The sequence below is a fragment of the Emydura macquarii genome, unplaced genomic scaffold (genome assembly GCF_026122565.2).
Source record: "Emydura macquarii macquarii isolate MOO-44397 ecotype Brisbane River unplaced genomic scaffold, CSIRO-AGI_Emac_v2 contig_3451, whole genome shotgun sequence".
In the NCBI taxonomy this organism is placed as follows: domain Eukaryota; kingdom Metazoa; phylum Chordata; order Testudines; family Chelidae; genus Emydura; species Emydura macquarii.
The window spans coordinates 6,200,113-6,224,772 of NW_027133588.1; the positions used below are offsets into that span (position 1 = coordinate 6,200,113).

The following is a 24,660-nucleotide window of genomic DNA, read 5'->3' on the forward strand; positions in this document are numbered from 1 at the left end:
AGTAATTAGTGCTGGCAAAACAAGCCTGGATGGCAGAGCCATGCTCTCACCACTGCTCCCCTAGGTACAGCCTGTTGCTGTGTTTTAATAGAGTAGCTAGTTATTCATATACATCTTCCCAATACAAAAATAGCTAAAGGAATTTGCATCTATAACCCCTCAAGTTGACCTTGGTGAGGAAAGAAGTCATGTTTGTGGGTTAGCAGTGAATAGAAAAGTATTTGCTGTTTTCTAGTGTACAAGACAGACCTGGAAAAGGACATTGTGTCTGACACCTCTGGTGACTTCCGCAAGCTGATGGTTTCTCTGGCCAAGGTAAGATATTCTGAGTAGGTATGTGTTTCTCTCTGTCTAGTTTTCTTTATTCTGTCGTGTTTTTCAGTCCGACTCGCCAGTTGTGGCAGTTCACGTACCTTGATTGTGATTAGCGATTGACTAGCTGTATCAGAAATCCAGCCACTTGACTGAAAGCAAGTTTGGATTCGTTTGCACCTTCACTGGCTAGCTGACAATTTGAAAGAACATGATGCAGAGGCTGAATGACCATGCAATTTGACCAGAGAGCAACTCGCATAAACGGAGCTTTGTAACGGAGATGGAACATGTTGTAATGTTCGTTTGGCAAATGTTGGCTAACATGAACTGAGACAAAAAATGTTGACTGCAGTTTGCACTGTTTCAATTCAGTTACATCTGCTAAAAGTTTGTTCTTCTTGTTTGAAGGGTAAAAGGTGTGAGGACACTTCTGTGATTGATTATGAACTGATTGACATAGATGCTAGGGTAAGTGCTGGTGATCACTGGTAACTGAACTTCTCAAAGTGTATGATGCCTTAAAATAAATCTTGGAAAACTCGGAATATACAATATATAAATGCTGCTTACTTTTTCACATAGAGAGAGAGTGCATATGTTCCCTAGAATATGGTACCTTAGCACATTATGGACATAATATTAGTTTTGGCATGCACCACTTGTGATCATGGAGTTAAACCATTTCCATATATGGGCTTCCTTTCCCACCATCATCCATACACAACTATCTTATTGCTTCTATGGACACCCTGACAAAGAGATTTCCTAGTGGAGTTTCATATGAGAACCGTGGTCCTCTGCTCAGAATCTAAAAGGATGGTGCCCAGGTGATTCCAAGAGAGAATATGGAGAAGTCTTTCTTTCCATGAATTAAATTTATTGACAGTTTTATGTAAACACCCCTTTCACCTGTCACCATTAAACTCAGGACCTGACTATACTCTCTGAGGTCACGAGTAACTTCACTGATGTTAGTGGAATTATAATAGTGTAAAACCTGTGTTAGATGAAAATCAGGTCTGTAAGTCCATTCCTTCTGTATGCATTCTCCCTCCCCCCCCCCCCCCCCCAGTGGTTAGGTTAAATATGAGTCTACCCTTAACATTCCCCTCTGATTTGGCTCTAGTAGAACTTGTTTTCTATAGTTTTGCAGTGGCTCCTTCATCTTACCCCTTGTGGCTAACATAGCGCTTTCGTTCTAACCACAGGACCTCTATGATGCTGGTGTGAAGAGGAAGGGAACCGATGTTCCTAAGTGGATCAATATTATGACTGAAAGGAGTATCCCGCACCTCCAGAAAGGTACTGTTCAAAGAAAAAGTTTCCATAGGAGGGAATTAGAAGGAGATTGTTTTTGCTTGGTTGCAACAATGATCAAATCGAGCGAGACCCAGGAAACAGGGAGCTGTTTGTGAAAAGTTTATCTGCTGAGCCATGACTATTTGAAAAGAAATACATTTATATCTCTAGAGCAAATACATTAATCTCCCTGTTCGAACAGTCATACACACCCAGCAGCAGATCATAGAAGCTACAGTTTCGAAAGTGATCTCTAAATTCACTCCTGAAATCTTGCGCAGAGGGCTACATTCATGCACACAAATACCGTATGTAAACATCACATGTAAAGCTTATGTCAGTGGGCCCCAGGAATGGCCTTCGGTGTTTACATAACTACCAGCCAGGAAACTCCTTTGAGAGGCTTTCTTATTTTTTAAGGGCCTAAATTCCACAATGGGTAGTGGATGGGGATTGAACCAATAGCTATCTGATGAGCGGTCTGTCTCAGTGATTTTTCATATAGTGACAAAACCAAGCTAAGACATTTCCCCATCATTAAGTAATTGAGAACTTCCTAAAATATATCACTTCATTCAAGAAAATGAAAATGAAGTGGCATAGGATCTAGATATTGGCGGTCAAGCTTCTTAATGTCCCCTGGCCCCTCTCTAGTTGCCTTGTGCAGTTTTTTGTGCACACAATCTTTCTGCTCCCTGAATTTGTGTGTACAGCTCAAGTACACTTCTGTTCTTTTAATTGTTTTCTTCCTTACTATAGTGTTTGAGAGATACAAGAGCTACAGCCCTTATGATATGTTGGAGAGCATCAAGAAAGAGGTCAAGGGAGACCTGGAAAATGCCTTCCTTAATCTTGGTAAGTAAACATCGTTAAGGTTATTAAGAATAGCTTTCAGTGAAACCTTTCCAAGGCTCTTGCAGTCTGCTTGCTGTGATGAGGCATGGCCCAACTGCTTAAAGACCAATTTGAGGATGCTGGAGGAGAAGAAAGAAGCTAGAAGTGCTGTCAACATGGGATCAGCCACTGGATTTTATTACTTTAATCAGGAGTGGGAGTGTAATGAGTGATATATTCCTCTCTGGTAAAATTCCCCTTTCCAACTGTCCATCTGCAGAGTGGGTGATCTGCTGTTAGTTCATCTACAGTTCATACTCTTCAGTGGAGACTGAATTGTTCCTTCAGCTCCAGTCTGATGCATTAAATATTTGGTCTGGGTTTGTCTTTGGAAACCTAGAGGGTTGAAAAAGTCTGGAGAGGGAGTGTGTGTTTGCCTGTCCATAGATCTTCCAGACTAGGAAAGGAGGTTGAATTGGGACTGTATTTTGTGAAATAGAAAGGAACATAAGGGTGATTGTGAGGCTTGGATTATGGAATGGGATTGAAGTGGTGGCATTTTGGTTGAAGCTACTGCTGAGGGATATTTGTTTCAGATACACTGAGTTGATAGAAATTATGGTAGAGCCAGGCTCTTCTTTAAGACGAGAAATGAAGAAATGCCAAAACTGGGAAGAGGAAATCTTATTTGGGTGTCATCTGTATAAACATGTTCAGAAAGGATGTGACCAGAATGGATTTGATAATTAGAATATGGGTCAAAGACTGAAGACTGAGGGGGGACACCAGAGTGAGATGTGATAACAGTTTGAGGAGATCAAATACTTTATTAGATTTTAGGGAGCTGCAATTAAATTGCAAACCTTTCTTGGTACAGTTACTTAAACATACTAACTTCTAGGTAACAAACATTTCAGATACAAATCATTTGCCTTTTTTTAATTTTTGCTGGTTGGCTGGTTGGGTTTAGGAGGGGTGGGGGTAGGAAGCCCTGTCTCCTTGAAAACCCTTTCCTCGTTCAACTATCAGATCTATAAAGGGGGAGTCTGGGCCATTTTAGTTTGCAGATGTGTTTGCAGCATGTTTAACTAATAATACATTCTTCACTTTGCAGTCCAGTGTATTCAGAACAAGCAGCTGTATTTTGCTGACCGATTGTACGACTCCATGAAGGTAGGATGAACTGCAGAAGTTCTTGTTTCTTAGTACTGAATTCTTTTGCTCCTCTTCATGATCTAATTACATTTTAATTTTTAAACAATCATAGACATAATGGAGACTAGATGGCACTGAAATACCTAATGATGGCATCATGGCTGGCCTTCTACAAAAGAATGCTTTAAAAATTACGTGCATATAGAAATTGATGTATCTTGTCCAGTCATGTCAGCAGACATATATTCATTTGTTTTGATAATGCAAAAAATAGTAGACTAAATGACACCTATTTGCAAAAGTAGAACAGAAAGAACTATAACAATAAGAATCCACAACAAATGTTATTTCAAATATGCTATTGTCTTGAATGTGTAGAGCAGTGGTGAATATCAGTTTAGCTTTCCCACATCCACCTCTCATGTTCTTGTTTTCTCATAGGCCAGGAATGTATACCTTGATGAAATATTAGTGTTAACTTTTTAAAGAGTAAACTTCATCTGGAGTTTGTAGAGGAAATGTAGAGAAAAGTGACAAAAGCTAGAGTTACTTAGATAAGCTGGGAGCACAGGTGAACAGATAGAGCAAAGCTTGACACTTATAAACTAAGTACAAACTAAGGCCCAATCCAGCTCCCATTGAAGCGAATGAGAAAGGTATCTGGCCCATAGGTAGGTCGGAGTCCAAAGAGACATCTTGCACAGAATACGTAGCAAGAGAAAGTGAGCATAGTAATGGAATAATGAAACCTTGGAAAATGCATGACTGCAACCTAACGGTCACCAGAATTCTGGGAGGTGAAAATACAAGCAGTGGACACAAGTCGCAAGAAATTGTTCTAGTGCAGGGGTAGCCAGTCAGAGACGAAGAGCCCAAAAATAGCTACTGCAAAGATAGAAGCCGCAAAGAACCACATTTACCTTACCCTCCGCCGAAAATTCGTGCTGATCCGTCAGTTTCGGTGGCAGCTGGTCAATTTCACATTTGAAAGTAAAAACTTTTTGGCACCCCCATACAATGTGCAGAGCCGCATTTGTATGAACAAAGAGCCGCATGCGGCTCGCGAGCCGCGGGTTGGCCACCCCAGTTCTAGTGCGTTGTCATGTGTTAGACCACCTTTATGTCCCAGTTTAGACCATAGAAAAGGTCCCAAGGATGAAACAAGAACGACTAAAAGAAGTGGAAGATGATTTTATGTAGGAAAGCTGTTAAAGTTCTGTTATCTAGAGAGAGAATTGTTAAGCAAATCTGAGTGAAACCTTTCAGATGCCAAAGAAATTAGTGATGAGCTCTTTGAATGATAGTTAGGACTCTCAGACCAATGTGCTTTACATTTCAATGTAGCGGTCCCCAGACTGGGGGGTGCGCCTCACTGGGGGTGGGGAGGGCGTGCCATCCAGCCCCACTCTGCCCCCAGCTCTGCTCCGGCCCCACTCCCGGCTGCAGCCCCAGTTGCAGCTCCGATCGCAGGCATGGCTCAGCTCCCAGCCCCAGCTCCTGACCGCAGCTCCTTAGGCCAGGCTGGGGGCGGGGGCACAATGGAAAAAGTTTGGGGACCACTAGTTTAATGGAACACTGTCAAATGGTTAGGATTCAGACAATCAGCGGTAACTTCAAATTGTTGTAATCTTGGGGGGGGATGCCCTCGGGGAGTCTAAATGTATTTTTTAAATTGCTGCACTGAAATACAGTCACTGTCCTCATTTTGGGGAGATGACGTTGAAGTAGAGCGACTCTTGGGGTTCTAGAGTAACAGCTAATTAGCCTTCACTGAACAAAGATACTGTGAATTAAAAACACACACCAGAAACAAAACCCTATCAAAACAAAGCACTAAGTTGCATGCACTATTCTCCCCCTGGGGAGAGAATGACAGACCACATGGGACAAATGTTAGCTGTATGGCATAATGCATTACTGGAAGGTGCTTAGATAATATGGTGATGAGAGTGGTATAAGAAACTTTGTGGAATAGAATTAATAGAGTGCAAAGCCAGTACCCTGATACAATGCACGTTCCGGCAGCAGTTACCGGTGTCACGACGCTGGTATATGAAGATGTAAATGTACTGCTTCTGCTAGAATGGAAAATACACAATAATATATTGGCCAAGTGGAGGACAATGTTAGGAAAATAAGCTTGGTCCTCGGGTTTTTAGGAAGGCGCTGTGAATGCAGAAAGAAGTAATTGACTGTGACCTTTTCCTGCAGCATGTACAGCTCATCAGTAGATTGCTCTCCATCCTTACAAGACATTGGCTGTCTCGTTTTTTTACTTCAACATACTACAGCTCTCAATGTAAATCTGCTTTTAGGGCAAAGGAACCCGTGATAAGATCCTGATCAGGATTATGGTCTCCCGCTCTGAGGTTGATATGCTGAAAATTAAGAGTGAATTCAAGAGGAAGTATGGAAAATCCCTCTATTATGTCATCCAGGTAAATAACAGGGCTTCTTGTTGTGATAATCCATTGTATGGGATTTTCAGAAGCACTCAGCATTTGTCTTATTGCGCCCACTGAAATCAAAGGGAATTTTATCACGGGCTTCAGTGGGAGCGGTTGGATCAATGTGAAGCACTTCTGAAAATCCTACTCTTAACTTCTAGCTGCTGAATACTCTGTGAGTCGAGCCACCCAAACTATATACAGATTTTAGGCTGCGTATGTTGACTGTGTGAAGACCATGGGAAAATGTCCACGTCCATGGGGAAAAGCTGGGTCTTCCCACAAAGCCAGACAGACGGAAAACATAACAGACAGGCTTGTTCTGGAACTGCCCGAGGAAAACGAAATCACATCAGTTCCTGTGCCGATTCCAGGCTGTGCTGTCTGTGAAAGTTACTGTAGCCCTAGGGTAGAGTAACCGCTGTCTGGGCCCCAGGAGGAGTTGGGGAAGAGAAGTCTCAAGCCATTTTTTTTTCTTTAACTTCCTTCCCTGCTGAATAGTTCTATGAGTGGTGCATGGCAGTGGGGTGAATTGACATCAGAATCTTGAGTCCAGCGGGCCCATTCTCTTACCCTGAACTGAATTCTGAAACAAGCTGTCAGTTTTGGGTTCTGGTGACCCCTTCTAAAACGCACGGTTATGCATTGACTGACTAGAAAGAGAGAGCTTTGAAACACCCAGGCCACTCCTGCATTATTACTGCACTCTCCTACATCATTCCCCTAAGCGTGGCATTCTCTGTGACTCTGGCCCTGTGGAAGAGCTAGTCCTGGAGGCACACAAGGCTGAGATAAGTGTGTTACTGGTTTCCAAAAGGGGAAGTACCCCCCAGGGTAGGCAGTAGTTTTCTCAGCTGTGGGGCTGCCATAGAGACAGTTTGAGCCAGGTCTTGTTTACGTCTTGTTGTTCAGTACCAGTCCAGTTTTCACTGCACGTTGGGCAGACATGCAGCTGTTCATGGCATGGGAGGTTTACATGCCTCTTTACTGGCAGAGAGTGCAAACATCTCTCATTTACTCCGAGTCTCCTAAGAAAAGGCCATCTATGTATATTGGGGAGTGACAAACAATGCATTCCATTAGGAACTAGATAGAGATTTCGATTCAGCTGGTTAATGCATGGCTTTTAACCACCGTTTAGATACTAAATTTTAGCACTCTGTTACGGCTGTGTGTGTTCTGGCTAAATGCCCATAGCAATGGGAGCATGGTGTACTAGCGCTTCCAGGGCACCATTATATGTCAGCCCAGCAATAGGGCCCAGATTATTGTTAGGCTGTGCCAGCTCTGCAATAAACTTACTGTGACGTCTCAAACAAGTCACATACATTTTCTGTGCTTCTGCTCCCATGTCTAAAATGGAGATAGTGATACTGCCTTTTCTCCCACCCTCTAGCTGTCTTGTCTATTTGGACAGGAACAGATTCTTACTGTCCATATGCATTCCCGTCCTCAAGCTCTTACAGTCTGTTAGATTCTAAGGGCTTGTCTACACTTAACATTTTACAGTGGTAGAGCTTCTGTGTAGACACTGCCTACGCTGACGGGATAGATTCTGCCGTCGCTGTAGTTAATCCACCTCCCTGGGAGGCAGTAGCTGGGTTGATGGAGGAATTCTTCAGTGGATCTAGTGCTGTCTACATGGGGACATAGGTCACACCCTTGATTGACTTAGTTAAAATGACTTTATTTTCTAGTGTAGACTGGGTGTAATTAAATGTCAAAAGGTTTTTGGAATTGCAAAACTCTGCCCCTTTCACAAATACTGTGTCGCTTACTTGTTTGTATTGGGCAAAGGGGCAGAGCTGTGCAAATCGAATCCCTTTGACTTAGTTAGAATGGTAGAAATGTTTTGTTTTGCTTAATTGAACCAAATTTGAGACTGGGTGGGCAGATCAGGGTTTGATAAAGAAGCCTTTCCTCCATTAGATTACTGGTTCATATCTACCCCAGCTTGGCAGAGACCGGAAGAGGTTAGTGAACAGATAATAGATGGTAACCAAGGGACTGAATTGAACCACGTCCCTTTGCTCTCTGCCATTAGGTTGTTCATCTTATACCAAAGTTCCCCTTACTGGTCCCACTTCTATCATTGTTCATGCCACACACTAAGAAAACTTCAGCTTACAAATAGACCATTACTTCAACTTCATCGTGCCGTCATCCTGGTACTTTAGGTAACCTTCTCTTCTTCCTCAAGTTTCATTTTCATTTTTTTCCCCTCATTTTGCAGCAAGATACAAAGGGCGATTACCAGAGGGCGCTGCTGAACCTGTGTGGAGGAGAGGACTGAAAACTGTGACCAAAGAAATCCATGTCCAGAGACGTGCTTTTCTGCTCTTCATCTTCCTGTAATCCTAGCAAAACCAACTTGCCTAGCTAACTTGAACTTGCCTCTGTATTTACAAGACTGACGCTATTGTTTGCTTCCTTGTACTTCTCTAGGTGTCAGTGAATTGCTTGGCTTTAGCAAAGTTCTTATAAGCAAATGGTCAGAGAAATGAACACTCCAAGAATAAAGAGGTGACTCGTGTGTTTGTGACAGACTCCGCCTCTATATATACCGTTTCTGTTAAAATACAAATAAAATGGAATTTTTACTTTAAGAAAACAGGTCTTTCTCTTTGGTGCTTTGTTTCATAACACAGGTTGATGTGTAGACATTCCTTCTTTCCACAGACAGAATAAAGCGGGCCATCTTCCTCATGTGATCTGGTGCAAGGCCCAGGATGAGCAATAGTCATTGCTAGATCTGAGGCAGGTTTGAAATTCAATATCTCACGATGACGATGGTCTAAAAACAGGAGCTTTATACTGGAACTCAAATTATGGAGGGAACAAGTAGGAGGGCCCTAGAAAATATTTCAGAGCAGGATCCAACAAGCTACAAAGGGTCATATCATGTATGAATGAAAACTGTGAGGTTTTTTATTTATTTTTTTGTATCAAATAGCCCTCTGGTGCTGGCCAGGGGAGCATTCCGCTGATCATTCTGATCTTGGCACTTTTCTTTTTCTCTGAACACGTCTATGTCTAATTTTAAAGGGGAGCATGTCCTGTTTTTCAGATTATTCTGAATTCATTTAGGAAAAAACTGTCTCATAGTAGATTGCAGGCAAAGTCAGTGGTTAATTTCCCCAGTATTCTTGATCTGGAGGCTATTTTTTTCTTTTCTTGTGGCTTTCCTGCTCGCACCCTTTGACACATCTCTGAGGGACTGCCAACGACACATTTCCAGTGGTAAAATCAAATCCGGAAGTGTAAACTGCAGAGTGAACAGCATCAGAAACCACATCATGTTAGTCTCTGCATTTTATCAAACCTGATTTATAATTAATAGCAAACTTTCATCTGTTTCCCATGTCTGCTTTCATAAACATTTGTAACTCACGCCCCCTGTGCAGCAGGCTCTGCTTTATTTCAGTTCTCACATTGTCAACCCCCAGTTGTCACTGAGTGCAGTGGGTTTCCAGTCCTGAAGGAGATGCTGGGCCAGAATTTCCAATGAGCTCAGTGTGCCCAGCAGCTCTCAATGGGAGTCTGGCCACTTCATTTTGGAGTTTCTTTTTAATATCTGGACCTTTGTGGTTCAAATTCTGCTCTCATTTACACTCACCTCGCCCCTGACTGTTGTTTGCCATTTCACTGCTCCAAAGCCCAGTCCTGAATACTCTTTGTCACCCTCATATTCCCACTGACTTCGGTGAGGTCACTCGGGAAGCAAGGACTACTTGTGTCTGGTCACCTCTCATTTCACTCCGACACCAACCCCAGATCCCTGCACTGATGCCCTAACTCCAGGAGAGGAAAGCAGAACGTACAGCACCTTGCACAGTTGTAATTGGGGGAGAGGGGTAGGGCTGATGGGGTGGATCCTTTGCCTGGAAAGCGAGGGGTGCTAGTGAGACGGGGGTGGGGGGGGCAGTTGGTTCCAGACTGGGAAGAGGGGTCCTGATGCTTCACGGCTGGCTTGCTGGGAGTAGCTGCTCCCAACCCTGGCCCATGCACCCCAGCTGCTCTCCGGCCCAATCTCAGGCACGGTGGTGGCCCTTCCAGATCCTACCCTTCCCTCCACCCCCAGCAGCCAGACAGGGCCCGAGTCACCAGCCGGGCCGCAAAGGAAGCGCTAAGCAGCACAGTTTAGGGAAGAGCGCGGCTGAGCTGCTGCACAGTTTGCAGGGAACGCTGGTGAGAAGGGAGGGGGCCCAAACGCAGCTGCCTGGCGCCTTGAATATGATAGACTTGAGCTGGGCCCTAAAAGGAGCCAGGGCCCGCCCAAGTGCGCCCCTAATTCCAGTGTGGGGCCATAGCACTGGAAAGGGGCTGTTCCCATCTGCCCAGTGATGGGCCCAGCAGCTGAGCTTTCTTCCACAGTAGCGAACCACCACCAGTGATCACTTCTTTTCCCTCAAATGATACCTGACCTATCGCCTTATTTCAAAGACTCTCCTAGTCCCTCAAGCTAATTTAAGATTTTATTTTTTTTTAATCACCCTTTCTGAAAGGCTGAGCCACAATGCGGAGGAGAAACAAGCAGCAGCCCAGTTCATGTTGCTTTTAAAGCATGAAGCCGTTTTTCTTGCTTACACACAGTTGGCTTTACACCGAGATGACGATTTGGTGTGACAACACTGTCTGCAATTGAGAAAATTCAGCTGCAATTTTGATATCTGAATGCACAAATGGCATATTTTTTTCCAGGAGCAACTCCAATTTAATGCTTGATGGAGCAGTCTCATTGACACCTGTTTACAAAAATGCCTTTCCCTCGAGATTTGTACATTAAAACTACTGTCCGAAATAGCAAATCACTCCTTTAACGTAATGAGATAAGGCAGCTCTATAAACTTGGCTTGCTCAAATGTGGGCCCATAAAAGAAATCAGATCAAATTTTTCCAGTCAATGGAATGAACAACTAGAATTTGCTGGCTAGCATGTTCTGCTTCACTGCTAGAGGACAGGCAAAATTCCTCTCTTTGGACTTTCCGTTTAAGTGGTTAATGAACAGCAAAGTTAAATAAACCTCTGTGATTTAGGCCACTGTCATTTCATCTGCACATGGAGCAGAAATAAGATCAGGCTTATGTGAAAACGAGACCCCCCATTTCAAAAAGGCCAATAACCATTTGACCCCCCAGCATCTTTATTTTAATGCAGAGTCATCCAAGCACCTTTTTCAGTATTTGGTTGAGGGGAGGGAGGGGGAAAAAGTCCAGTCACAGTCAGACTCTACATATGTTAGCATAGGATGCTTAAATTAAATATACACACGTTTTAGCTTCCTTCTTTTAATGGGGGGGGGTATGGTTGAGTACAAACCTAAAAACGTTGGCTTTCAATCCTGCTGTTCATAGTGTCACAACACTTTCTTAGTAATACGCCAAAATTGGTGGCAAATGTGCCAAAATCTGGTCCTCATACCTCTGCTCTACGCACAGAGACATGTATGGTAATGCAGAGTGTGTCACTGCCCATAATGGCTTTACGGCACGCTCAGGCCTCTGTGGGAGTTGAGTGTTAGCGCTGGAGGCTGGCCAAACTTCACTAAAAATTCCACTTTCCGAGAGGCCAGCAACTAAAAACACTTGCCTGTGGCATTGCACTTTTTAAGCGAATGGTGTTTCACCTCCCTAGTTCTTTTAGCAAAGGCAGCCACTAGACCATTTGCCAGCCACCTTGCTTGGCAGAGCTGTTTAAAACACACCCTTGCAAATCTGTGCTGTCCCAGGCGTGGGCACGGCCCTGGGCCTGGTTTTCATCTTCTTCAGGAGCTAGTCAGCAGTGTGCACACTGTAGTTCCCACCCCAGGGGTAGACAAAAGCTCCAGGGAATTCTACTCGCTCACTTAGCAGCTAATAATTCACTGCATTTCAAGAGCACCAGCTGGCTGAGAAGCCCAACCTGTGGTACCAACAGCGGCATGATGAAGGGGTTGTGAGACTTTTTCTGAGTGGGAAAACTGTGTTCCGCCAGGGATTAGGTGGTTCGACAGCGAGGATAAGGAAATCGCTAGCTTTCCTCAGTGTATCCTCTACCTTACCCTGAAGGCCATCCACGCCTCTAGCTAGCCCCAGAACTTAACCGGCCGTTATACTTGACCATAATATCTGAGCACAGCATACGCTGTAATGTATTTACGCCCCACAATGCCGCTGTAAGGGAGAGAAGTGCTCGTTTCTCCAGTTTACTGCAGGAGAACTGAGGCACAGCGTGGCTGTGATTCGCCCAAGATCACACAGGAGGTCTGTAGTGGACAAGGACACTGAACCTGGCTTTCTGGAGTCCTAGATTAGGGCCTTCACGGGGGAGACCAGCCTGCCTCGCCAATGACACTGCCTGTTTCGCACCCCTCAGCCTGCTTGCTGCCCAGTTAGCACACAGCTGCGGCCAGCTGGGCGTTAAAACCAAGTTCAAAGCGTCCCACGCTGACTGTGTCACTCCTGGGTCCTGGCTGAGGGGGCGACGGTGCCACGGTGCCCTGCTGGAGCCGGCCTTGCCAGCGGGGAAGGCGAAGCAGCCAGCTGGGGTGGGAAAGCAGCTCAGTTAGCCGGCAGCCTGCTGCTTCCTCCCGCCCTGCACGGCAGGGACACACTGAAAGCGCTGCTGCTGCTGCCAGGGGGAGCGGCTGCCTCCTTGCTTCTGGGCAACGCACCAGAGGCATCTGGAGAAATGGGGGGTGCTCCCCCACTAGCCCCAGCGCCGTGTTGCCTCTGGGGGTGTTGCCGCGCGCCCTGGGCTGTTGGCAGCAGACAAGGCCCACCTCCTGCTGGCTCCGCCCGGACCTGGCGCTCCCAGCTAGAGCAGGAGGCTGCCCTGTAAGTCCTGTCTCGGGAGCTGAGCTGGTGAGGATGGAAATTTGTCCCATGGGCGGCTTCCCAGCAAGGGTCCCCCATGGCTTGGTGGGTGGGCTCCTGCCTGCCCCTGACTGTCTGGGAGCAGGCGTGGAGGGATGTGCCCGAATGGGCAGCCACCGCTGGCGGGATGGGGAGAGGGCTCGTGCAATCTGTGGCCAGGGCTCTAATGCCCACCCCAGCAGTGCCCCTCTCTGGGCTGGACATCATGTGAGAGAGAGCGAGAGAGCAATACCCAGAGGGGCAGAGCTATGTGCGTGTCTAAAGGCCTTTGTGGGCGGGTTCAAGAAAGTGCCAATCCAACCATCAGTAGCAGCCAGAGGTCTGGTGTCTTAAAATATTCCCCTCACTCTTAAAGCTGAGCTAAACATAGGACGTCCTGCCCACAGTACATAGCGTACTCAAGAGCGGGTGAAACGTTAGACTGTGCTCAGACTGTAAGCGCCTTGGGGCAGGTGTAATGTCATGTGCTAACAGCATGCAAAGCCGGACTGAGCCTCTGGGAGCGACTGGACTACGTTTAATAGTAAATATGCGGATGACGTGTGGGTCACTTGCGTAGTCAGCGTGACTCTATTGGCAATGTAGGGTCCAGCGTCAATCACTGCACGTTGCTGATCCAGCCCTTTCTTAACGTGGGCAATTGTTCTGAACTACCTGTCGTGATTGTCTCGATAAAGACAGTGCTATGTAACTAACATGAAATCCCAGCAAAACGCCCATTGACTTCAGTGGGGCCAGGGTTTATCCGTGTCAGTTTTTTCTGGCGTTGTTTCTTTCACCGATGAACAGGCAGGGGCCCCTTTTCAAAGCTATTTCGTCACCTGGAGATGCAGACAGGCTCTCAGTGCGATTTAGCTGCAGCGTGAGGTGCCTGGGTACCTGTGAAAATCTGCCCAGCGGTCCCCACGCTCTCAAGCTTTCGCTCAGGTGACTAAAGGCTTGTCTACATGGCTCTGCAATTGGGATTGCAGGGGTGTGAATAGCAGTGCGCAGCAAAGTGCTGTGCTGTAGCGCCCCCATGTGGCTGTTGAAGGCGTGAACTAAAAGGTTCTTACTCCCTATGAGTGGAATCCCGTTTGATGAGCGCTATGTCAATGCAAACACCCACAGTGTCCACGCAGGGGGTGTTACAACACAGCACTTTGGTGTGCACTGCTATTCCCACCCCCCGTCATCCTAACCGCGGGGCAGTGTGGACAAACCTTTAGTCGCTCGAGCAAAGGCTTGAAAGAGAGCACGCCGGCAGAGACACAAGCTAATGCTCCTTTCTCAGGTGACGCATTCCAGTGAAGTCCAATCTCTTGCAGGTGGGCAGAGTGGCAGGAGATTGATGAGCTATGTGGGGGTAGGTGTAGTTGTAGTCACTGGGGCTGCGTGCAAGAAGACGGTTTGCTGCTTAGATTGGCTCCTATCATGGTGAGAAATGCGGGTTGGCTGGTAACTCTCCAGGCTCAGGGCCTAGTGTAGCTCCCCTGTATTCAATAGGCATCCCATCGCTGGTTTCAGTGGGAGTCGGAGTGAATGAGGCTTTGTTCTACTGCAATGACCCGCTCTTGTTAATCATCATTTTCTCTAGCGAAGAATGTAGTGCTGGCATGGATGTTTTTTCCCTTTCTCTGGTAAGTCTGATGCAGGTATTGCAGCACCCTTCACCTAACAACAGCCTGCAAGTTTTTAACTGCTGACAAACCACAAGGTGTGGCACAGCTGTTTGGCATAAGTACACTTCTTTCAGTGGCTCATGGCTCTGGCTGTGTTGGTACTTCGCTCCCATTCCTGCAGTTTGTGAGGCACCTAAATATCTCTGAGGAGCTGGGCTTCAGGTATCAAGTAGGAACAGAAGTACATGATACCTGGCTTGCTAGCAGGTCTCCAAAAAGTTATGTCTGGTGCTGAAGGAGCAGGGTTTTTCTGCCCTCTGTGGTCAAGAGCAGCAGGTTTCCACTGCTCACATCTTAGTTCTTCAAGTTGTGTGTGTGTGTGTGTGGGGGGGGGGGGGTTGTTTGCTGACTGCAGTGGGAGCTGATGAGCCCCAGAGGAGAAATGTCAGATTGAATTGGAGAAAACAGTTTCTGATACAAGGAGCCCTAGAAAACTGACCTGTTTCCCTCTAGGGACAAATATTTACATACAAATAATGCTCTTGGAACCACAGCTTGGTGTTTTCAAGCCCCTTAAGGGCATAACACATAAACAACTTGATCCAAAATTGTAACTCATTCTTTAGGAGGGTGTGGAGATAAGAATACCCTGCTGGTGGAAATGCATTTTTAGCTGTTGCTCACAAGAGGGAGCTCAGAGAAAGCGTTAAGCTTTCACTGCCTTAAAAAAAGAAATCTCAAAAAATCTTGAACTCTGCTGTCTGCAAACATTTACATTTTCAGACTCTCGACTAACCTTTTCTAAAGCTTAATGTAAAAAATTAGTGTTTCAACTTTAGGACTTCCCCAGAATCTAAAATTAAGCCATGTTTAATGGGAATATTTACCCCAGATATTGCTAATTGGTCTCTCTGACTCTAATGTATGATACAGGGCTTGGAGGCTCAAACTAGACCTTTTTCATTCTAAACATTTTTGGGTTGTTCAGAAACAAGATGGTTTTATAAACATCCCTTTAAAGAGAAGGTTAATAATGGCACTAGCTACAAAGGGACTTTTTTTTCCTCCTCTTTCTTTAACAAGCAGTCTTTAGAGGAAATGGTTTTTAGTCCTAACAAAATTATCTACTGCTTGCTGATTGAAACAGGTGCTTTAAAAAACATTCTCATTCTTGCTTTCTGCTTGGGAAAGTAAATACATCTCTGCCTCTTTTGCTGTATTCATATGAGCAGTTGAGGGTCTAATTGCTAACAGCTGAACAGCCTTTGCATTTCTCCAATCCTTACTGATAATAAAACAATTAGAATAATTTATGTGCACATGTGCTATTGAAGTGTATTTGCTAAAGAGGAATCGTTCCAGTCATTCATGGCTGTTAGGGTGCTTTCCTTCCCCAATCAGAGTGACGTGTTTACACTCAGGAAACACTTTTAATTTTTTAATAGGGAGAAATATTCATTTAATGAGTTTGAGTGACTTGTTTATGTCCAGCTTATGCATTTTAATAAAGATAACCAATGAATGGCAGCTTTTTTACTATGTTTTTTTAAAGCTAATTGTACTTAATACTTGATGGGAAATTCACCTCTCAAAATTCAGAAAGGTTGATCAGAAGCACTAAGTACAGGTGGGTTAAGTGTAGTGTGTGGTTTCCTAATGTAATGGATTTTGAATAATTTTGTCAGAAAGCTAAGTTCTGTGAACATGCTGTTTTATATCTACTTATTTTTGGGTAATAGTTTGCTCATAAGCTGGTAGTATTAAGAGGGCTAGACTTCAAATCGACTTTCTAAATATAAAGAGAAAACTGTTGCCTGAAAATCTACTTTTTTATTTTTTTGCAAATGTTCTGTCCAGGTGTTATTACAAAATGGGATTCAATACATTTCATCTTATTGGGGTAAATGTAATAGTAGTGTAGTTATCAATCCATTTCTTATAAATATCTATACTTTTGTACCACTAAGAAGATCAATAATGCAACAGTTGGCATTATAGTATGTTAAAAATGGGTGTATAAATCTGTGTTAGAAAGATAAATGTTCCTATATGTTGTAGAGGTTTTATTTTGTACAGCTAATTCTGAACTGTCTGTCCTCCAGTGGAACAAGATATTCCCTTGTAGGGGGAAGGTAGCGTTAATAAAATGTTACTTAACTGTTCTGGACAACGTATAATTCTTAAGAGTATTACAATTGATGGATTACTAGAAGATTGCTCTCAGACCCTTTGCAAACCTAGAGTTTGTGAATGTATTCATAATCACAAAATGAAGTACTGGTTTACTATCTGCTACAGTAAAGAAGATCTTTTCTAGAAAGTGTTTGGGGTGGGGAACGTGCAAGGGGACAATATAACACTTTAGTGGGTTAATATTAGATCTGTGGGTGTTTTGTGTGTTTTTTTGGACGGAAAAAACCCCCCACCAGTTGGTTGATACGTTCTGGTTGCACTCAAAGCCTGAATGTTAAAGATTTTAAAAGGGAGGCGGGGAAGTTGTTCTTCCATTGTCTTTCCTGTATTAATTTATTTTATTTTAACAAGGGAATGTGTTGGCCTGTCAGTTCAAGACCTGCCTGGATGACAAGCGATACTGGTGCATTAAGTATATGGAAGAGAATGAAAACCTAATCAGGTGGGATTTGGTCTCCTTTTATTATTTGTGCTCAAAAGACTAGGACTTATGGAGAGGAATAAGAAGAGTAGTCACTTTAGGATAAAGCTGCTTTTTCTATAAGTGATGGTGACACTGATGCAGTGTTTTTTAAAAGCATGTTATGGGAACTGGAAAGGAGCCAAAAGGCTCAAAATAATGAACTACAATAAACTAGTGGACTGACAAAAATTATAGCTGTATGGGAGAGTACCCCACTTGCTATGTCTCATGCATGCATGCAACAGAACAGATCTTGAGATTTAGCCTGAAGGCTTTGTTTGTTTTGAACCCATGTTTAATGTATTCTGAATTAGTTCAGGTCAAAACCATGAAGCCAACCTTGATTGTAGCTAACTGATCTGCTGTGATGCCTCTCTCAACTTTCTGAGATAGAAATCAGATTAATGGGAAACTAAAACCATAAACAGTGGAACATTCACCAGTATAGGAGGGTTTTTTAAATATTGGAAAGATTATTTTTTGTGTGGCTTAAGAAACAAAGCCCACGAAGGTGTGGCTAAGAATATTTATACTCCTGGAACATTTATATTTGTTAAGCCAGAACTGTCTGGTTGGTGCTGTATAAATGTGGCTTGATCCTGCAAACACGTAGAGCTTGTCAATACACAGAGTAGTACCTGTTTCACTGAAAGTGGGATTTTTTTTTTTTTAAAACTGATCTAGTTGAACCAGGGCAAAAAGCTATGTGGACACTCACTTAATCCAGTTTAACTGAAGTTAAATTAGGAACAGGTTTCAGTTAAATAGAAACAAACCGCTCCGAAACCAAAGGGTTTACGGCAGTTAAACTAAGCCAGTGCAAAATATGTTTTGGGTAGTGAGGGTCTGGCCATGTAATTTTCTACCACTTGCAATCTCATTGATGTTAATGGCCGTACTCTCAGCGCTAAGCGCAACTCCCTCAAGTGTTTGCGGGCCTGAGCTTGCCATTCAAAAACATTTCACAGAACGCAGCTTGCACTGACTAAGCTCTAGAGCAAATGCTAACTCGTGGATAAAACACAATAGCCATCCATAATTACTGTACAAGTTTAAAGGACAGAGTGAGAGCTCTTCATCTGAACAGCATTCTCCAATTCAAACAGGAGTCATCTGATTATTGGGTCATTTTGTTTTACTACATCATTGGCAGGTTAGAGCCCTTTCTACAACTGGTATGAATAACACGTTCCTAATATTTTCCTGATGCTTAAAACAAGAAAAAATAAAGCTTTCCTCCCACATCTGTTTTTATGACTGCATGTTTGGTGATTGAAAAAGCCCTGATGTAATATAACATCTTTTGGCTTTTTATAGTATAAAAGCAGAGTGGGACATGGGCAATGCAGAAAGGAGTTATGGATAAATATCTCTGAATCTCGGCAACATGCGTTTCCAGTACTGAGAAATACTGATTTCTGAAGTGTCTGTAACACAAAGTATTCACTTATGCAATATTTTTGACACCCAAACCACACGCCCATTCTCTATTTAATTCCCCATAATGGGCAAATTAACCTCCCAGTTCATGTGTATTCTTTGCTGTCTGAAAAAGAATCAGGTTATGTACAACCGAATGAAACTCTATGGTCAGGTCACCTCTTTTATTGGGTATTTTAGGTCTTACAAATGAGTTGGACATTTGATCCTAAGTTTACTGAATGCTGTTAACTGTCCGATCTGCACTTTGGCATAGAATCCTAGACAAGACGTCCAGCCCTCCAAGTAAACCGATGTCACTGCGGACAGGTTTGTCCAATCTGGTTTTTAAAACTTCCAGTTATGGCGGTTTTGTTTTATGAATGAAACCGATTCCAGCGGTGGTGCTCGAGGGCGGTTGTTAATGGCCTATCGACCCTTTCATCCTCAGGTCAGAGGTTCAGCCATGGTCTGTAGTGACTGGAAGTCGTTCACAACAGATCTCTTTTGGCTTGAACTATGTTTGCAATTAGTGTTGCAGCCTCAGTCCAATTCTCAATGAAAAGGATCTAAATGTTTGAACTTGTGCCTAGTACGCATGTGTGGACTTCCACCCCTCCCTGACTTGCACACCCGGCCTTGTAATATGTTTGAACGTTTGGGACCATGCATCTAAAAAGTAACCGCACAGATGGCCCCAATCAATAACCGTGTTGATGCTCTTATCTGAGAGACTAGGAATTGAATGAATTAGTAAGCTACTCTTCCCTCTCTGCCCTAGAGGTCCTCTCCCCACAACAGGGCTTTGTGAGATGTATCATTCTGCTACATTGTTTCGTAACATCAGGTATGACGCTGACATGAACAGCACGCACAAAGCAGTGTTAACAAATAAATATAACATGGGTATTACTTGGCAAAATAGGGTAGAAATACCCTAATAGGGAAATGGAAGCAGCGTTCTGCTGAAGGGTTTTACCATAGTATTAAACAAAGAGGGAAGTGTGAGATGAAACCAGGGTGGAGGGAGGCTAGAAGATGAAGTAATTTGTTTTGTCGTCTTTTATGTAGATAGATGTAATGGGCCAAACTTTCAGTTGTTGGTCTCCACAGCATTATGAGTGCCAGAATTAGCAGCCACAAAACGACATACGTATCCTCACTTATGTGCTCCAACGGCATAGACCACCATGGAAAATATGGCCCAATCTCTATTCCTAGTAGTTCTTGCATTTAACTAGGTTGCAGGTACTGCATCTGGTTCTTTTCACAGTCCCATTTTTTTATTATAATTTTGTTTGTATTCTGCACAAGTTAGATTCTGGAAGGCCCTGATACAAAGCCCACTGAAGTCTGGAAAGGCTGCCCTAGAGTTCATTGGGCTTTGGCGCAGGCCCTAAAAAGGAAGGGTGGGGTTTTTTTTGTGCTCTCAAGGCCCATTCATGGCTGAAGGAGATACTGAAGCGCTCTGCATTGTGCTAGTGTATAGATTTGCCATTAAAACATTAAGAGGGTAATTAACCTACTTCACATTCAGTGTAAAAGTTTCCAGATGGGTGTTTTTGGTACCAATGGCGGTGGTGCATTCAGAGTGCATCTTCAGAAAGAGAACCAAACAAATGTCAGGGTAGTGGTGGCTGCTGCTACAACCTCTGCTTGGTTGAACTTAAAATTTATTGTCATTTAGTGAAAATATTGATGAGAACATAACCTTTAGTGATGTCTAATCTTTTATGGGCTCTAGAAGAAGAAAAATCTAGGGTAAAGGGAAGTAAAATAGTACTTTGTTAGGGCAGGGGATAGATTTATGCTTCTGCTAACTGATAGAATAATCAGTGGGTCATAAAGATCAGAGTGCCTGCCTCCTATCTCTTCCTTTTTATGTGTGTATTCAACAAGCCCCTCTTTGTGGTAGTTAGTCCCATGGGAGCTTACCAAAACACCAGGCCCCTTTTGTCCAGGGGTATTAAATCAGCTGTTTAGATCAAGAAGAATATAGTGGATGCTTCTGTTGCAGACATTAAGCAGTTGGGAGAGGACTAAATAGAAAGGATGCTTGACATGTGCAAATGGGACATTTGCTCACAAGGGATTCCAGGGCTGTTCTGAGCTAATTCAAGGCACAGGAAAAGTGTTGAGTAAACTCGATATTAGCATTTTGCCAGGAGTGTAAGAAGCAGGCGAAAAGATCTTGAACTGGAGGTTAAAATGGAACTATGACCGGACGTGTCCGAAATTCATTTTGCATGCTCTTGTTCAGATTTATTAACAGGGGAAGTGACTACTGTCTGAGGGCTGTTTGGTGAAATTTGGTTGGCCACCTCAGTCCAGTTACGAGCATACAACTGGCCGGCTCCCATAACTAACATTGATACAAACTGGTCGCCTAACTGCTGGATCCTCCAGAGGACACAAGGATTGATTGGGCCCTGAGATGGAACATGACATGAGACATGATCCCGCTGATGCAAGGCTGAGGCAGGGTGGTGGGAAGGGGATTTTTCACCGCCCCACACATTGTACCTATTCCAGGGGAAGCCAGGGATTCTGTCTTCAGGAAGTCTGTCTTCTACATTCTATAAACAGCAAATTCAGTTAGGTCCTGACCAACAAAGCATTTAAACATGTGTAACTTGAAGCACCTGAGTAATCCTATTGGTCTAATCTGGGACTGAAGTGCTTAGAATGATGCATGTCTGTTAAATATTTGTTTAACCCCCAGCTGTCCAGCAGTTCGTTTGCAGGCCAGTTTTTTTGCCCAGGGATTTGATTCAAGGTAGCATTCTTGGGCACCTTTTTTTCCAAAATTCACCCAGCCATGGGGGGGGGAGGGGTGTGCGTGTGTGTGCGTGTGGCCGAATATACTAACAAAAATGCTCTTCTTAATTATATAAACTTTACAAGGCTGACACAGATCAAGAAAACTGCTGTGCTCATCAGAATGACCATTCTTATTTTTATGCAATTTGGTGATTAATTCAGGTCATTTTTAAGATCCTCCTACTTTTACTTCTGCATTCATTATTACTACTTTATAACTCGAAGCATAAAATGGAGAAGACCGGAATCAGCCATGTCTGTTGCTGTTGAAGTATGTAGTATATGGTCCATTTTTATATGAATAAAGATGCAGAAAGGAGTTTGTGATTTGAGTTTTCTATCAGAAGCAAATTAGAGAAATGTGGTTCAGATGAAATTACTATAAGATGGGTACACAAGTGTTGAAAGACTGTACACTGTGTGATCAGCGTGGATACCAGTGAGACACGGTACGCCCGATTTGCAGATCAATAAGGTTTAATGTGCAAGGTTTTCTATAAATATACTAGTTAGATACAAAGCCTAAAATTAACTACAATATATTATACTCACAAAACCTGGCGAGCTAAGCAGTTACTCAGAAGGCTGTACACAGGAGCAGCTTTCTTCAGGGGCCCCCCCCCAGGGAGTCAGTGGATCCTCTGGTCCAACCAGCAACACCTCCTGCAGAGTCAGGTGATGATGGAGCACCCCTCCTTCCCCCACCCCTGGTCTAAGTAGTGACTACTTATACCCTTCCATAAACAACCTACACCTAATTATCTCTCCCATTATCATATGTGCTAATTACCTACATTGGGTTTCCACCCTTAACTACATTCCATCCTCACCATAACAATTGGGGTCGTCAAAACAACATCTGGTGCTAGGAGGGGCAGAGTAAAAGTATGCCCCTTGGCAATAAAACAGTGTACCCCAGACGTTCAAGGATAACTTCTTGTTCCCACCACCGTTATCTATGTGCAGCTGCAAGCAATACAGTATCTGTATTTTGTCTTATCATGGGTCGTGCTATGCAGAAACTGAAACATCTATAAGGTTATTCAGTCTCTGCCAACTGGAAGATGTCATGCTACGGGGTCAGAACAGCCAAGCAAGCAACTGAAGCTATGCTAGGTCTGTAGGACAGTGGTCAGCCACTCAAATTGTGCTGAGCCTCCAACACAGACTAGTTATCAATGGTTCCCTGTCATATCGGGCAGACATCTCTAGTGTGGTCCCACGGGGGGGGTCTGTCCTGGGCCCAGTGCTAATCAACCTTTTCGTTCATGACGGGGGTAACTGAGTAGAAAGTATACTTAGACCCTTTGCAGATGACACTGAGCTGGGAGGGTTGCAAGCACTTTACAGGACAGGATTAAAATTCAAAATGACCATGGACAACTTGAGAATTGGTCTGAAATCAACAGGCTGAAATTCAGTGAAGACAAGTGCAGAGTACCACACGTAGGAAGGAAAACTCAAATGCACAACTACAAAATGGGGGGATAAGTGGCTAGGCGGTAGTACCAATGAAAAGGATCTGGGGCTGTAGTGGATCACAAATTGAATATGAACCAACAGTGTGGTACAGTTATGAAAAAAGGCTAATATCGCTCTGGGGTACACTAACTGGAGTATCGTATGCGAGCCGGGGGAGGTAACTGTCCCCTTCTACTCCGCACTGGTGACACCTCAACTGGAGTACTATGTCCAGCTCTGGGTACCACACCTCCAGAGGAGGAGAGAGCAGGAGGACGAGGCTAAAACCTGACCTATGAGGAAAGCTTAAAGCTAGGTATGTTTAATTTTGAGAAAAGAAGAATTAAAGGGGGACCTCATAAGTCTTCAAATATGTTAAGGTCTGTTATAAAGAGGATGGTGATCAATTGTTCTCCGTGTGCATTGATGGTAGGACAACAAGAATGGGCATAAGCTGCGGTAAGGGCGGTTTGTCAGATATTAGAAATACCCTCACAGTAAGAGAAGTATGTCAGGGCTGGAATGGGCTACCAAGGGAAGCTGTGGAATCCCATCATGAGAAGTTTTTATGAACAGGTATAGACAAACAGCTGTCAAGGATGGTCCAGGTGTCCTTGGCCCTGCTTAGTGGAGGGGGATTGGACTAGATGACCTCTTGAGGTCCCTTCAAGCCCTATGTTCCTCTGATTCCGTGATCTTTGCTTGCTCCATTACTGAAAGAACCCTTCAAGTGATAAAGCTGAAATCCACATTGTGACAGAGACGTCTCTATTAACAGAATGGGTTCCAAGCACCTTGGTCTGATTAATTCCGCTAGGGAGGGACGTTTGTTTCCACGTTGAAATCGTTCCATTGGACAGTGCAAGCCAGCAGACTCCGTGTTTTGCACTTCAGGGCTTTAACTTCAAGCCAGTGAATATCTTGAGTCTGACACTTGTAAAGCTCAGAGGACTGGCAGCAGGGGGAAATATTAAGAATATTTTACACGTTTTTATTTTGCTCTTCACCCCGTGAAATCCCGGAGCACTTTCAAAGCTACGGTGGAGCCTGCTTATGATGATGAAGGGGAGTGAAAGTCCTGAATTGCTTCAGTGCATTTCAATTGGCTTTCTCCTCACTGATCGTGATTTGTCACTCTGCTCATGGAGGTTGCTTTGCCCCAGAGAGGTGTAAAGTGCTGTTATCCCCTTCTCTCACTTGGTGAGGAGAAACAAAGGGCAAGTCTAAACTGCCAAGTTGACCTAAGCTACATCAGCATACGGTCACCACAGTAATTAAATTGCTTTGGTGCGTCCACACTATGCTTCTTGTAGCAGCGGTGCGTGTCCTTACCAGGAGCGCTGGCACTAATTCAACTGTTCATGTGGGGCATTGTGGGATGGCTTCGGCAAGTCAATGTAAGCAGCGCGGTGGCTACAGTGACGCTGTTTCCCCCTCACTACAACGACCTAGGCACCAGGCCTCTTGTGGAGGCGGAGTTACTAAGCTGGTGCAGTGGGTGAGTTACATCAGAGGGAGCGACGGTGTAGTGGAGACGCTTCCAGCGTTAGGCCTATGTAAGCTGCCTTACGTCAGCCTACGTCTGTAGTGCCGGCCAGGCCAAAGTCACCACCACCCATGGGGCAGGAGTGAAGAAGACTCTCTGGCTGTAGCTCGGTGGCACGGAGAAGGTGGGCTTGCCACAGCTGCAGTGTGCTGGGCGGGATAAAGAAGCGTGCTATTACTCCCGAGGTGAAGGGGTGTGTGTGTGGTGTGGTGGTGGGGGTCTTTTGAATAAGTGATTTGCTTCTGTTCCAAT

At 44.2% G+C, this 24,660-nt stretch overlaps 1 protein-coding gene and 1 long non-coding RNA gene across 4 annotated transcripts in view; both read left to right on the top strand.

Moving 5' to 3' along the window:
- ANXA2 (annexin A2) overlaps window positions 1-8,663 on the top strand; it is a 43,079-nt gene extending 34,416 nt beyond the window's left edge. Inside the window, exons 7-13 of the mRNA XM_067534592.1 lie at window positions 236-315; window positions 724-783; window positions 1,524-1,617; window positions 2,374-2,469; window positions 3,563-3,621; window positions 5,919-6,041; window positions 8,284-8,663. Of these exons, the coding sequence (XP_067390693.1) occupies window positions 236-315; window positions 724-783; window positions 1,524-1,617; window positions 2,374-2,469; window positions 3,563-3,621; window positions 5,919-6,041; window positions 8,284-8,343 (572 nt within the window). The 3' untranslated portion in view covers window positions 8,344-8,663. The remainder of the gene's footprint in view (window positions 1-235; window positions 316-723; window positions 784-1,523; window positions 1,618-2,373; window positions 2,470-3,562; window positions 3,622-5,918; window positions 6,042-8,283) is intronic.
- Window positions 8,664-16,056: 7,393 nt separating this feature from the next.
- LOC137144449 (uncharacterized) overlaps window positions 16,057-24,660 on the top strand; it is a 36,443-nt gene continuing 27,839 nt past the window's right edge. For 2 of the 3 annotated variants that reach the window (XR_010917406.1, XR_010917404.1), the window contains exons 1-2: window positions 16,057-16,133; window positions 17,051-17,141. This is a non-coding gene — a long non-coding RNA (uncharacterized lncRNA). Of the gene's footprint in view, window positions 16,134-17,050; window positions 17,142-18,782; window positions 18,909-24,660 lie in introns of those variants that run through there. The other variant, XR_010917405.1, reaches the window with a different exon arrangement.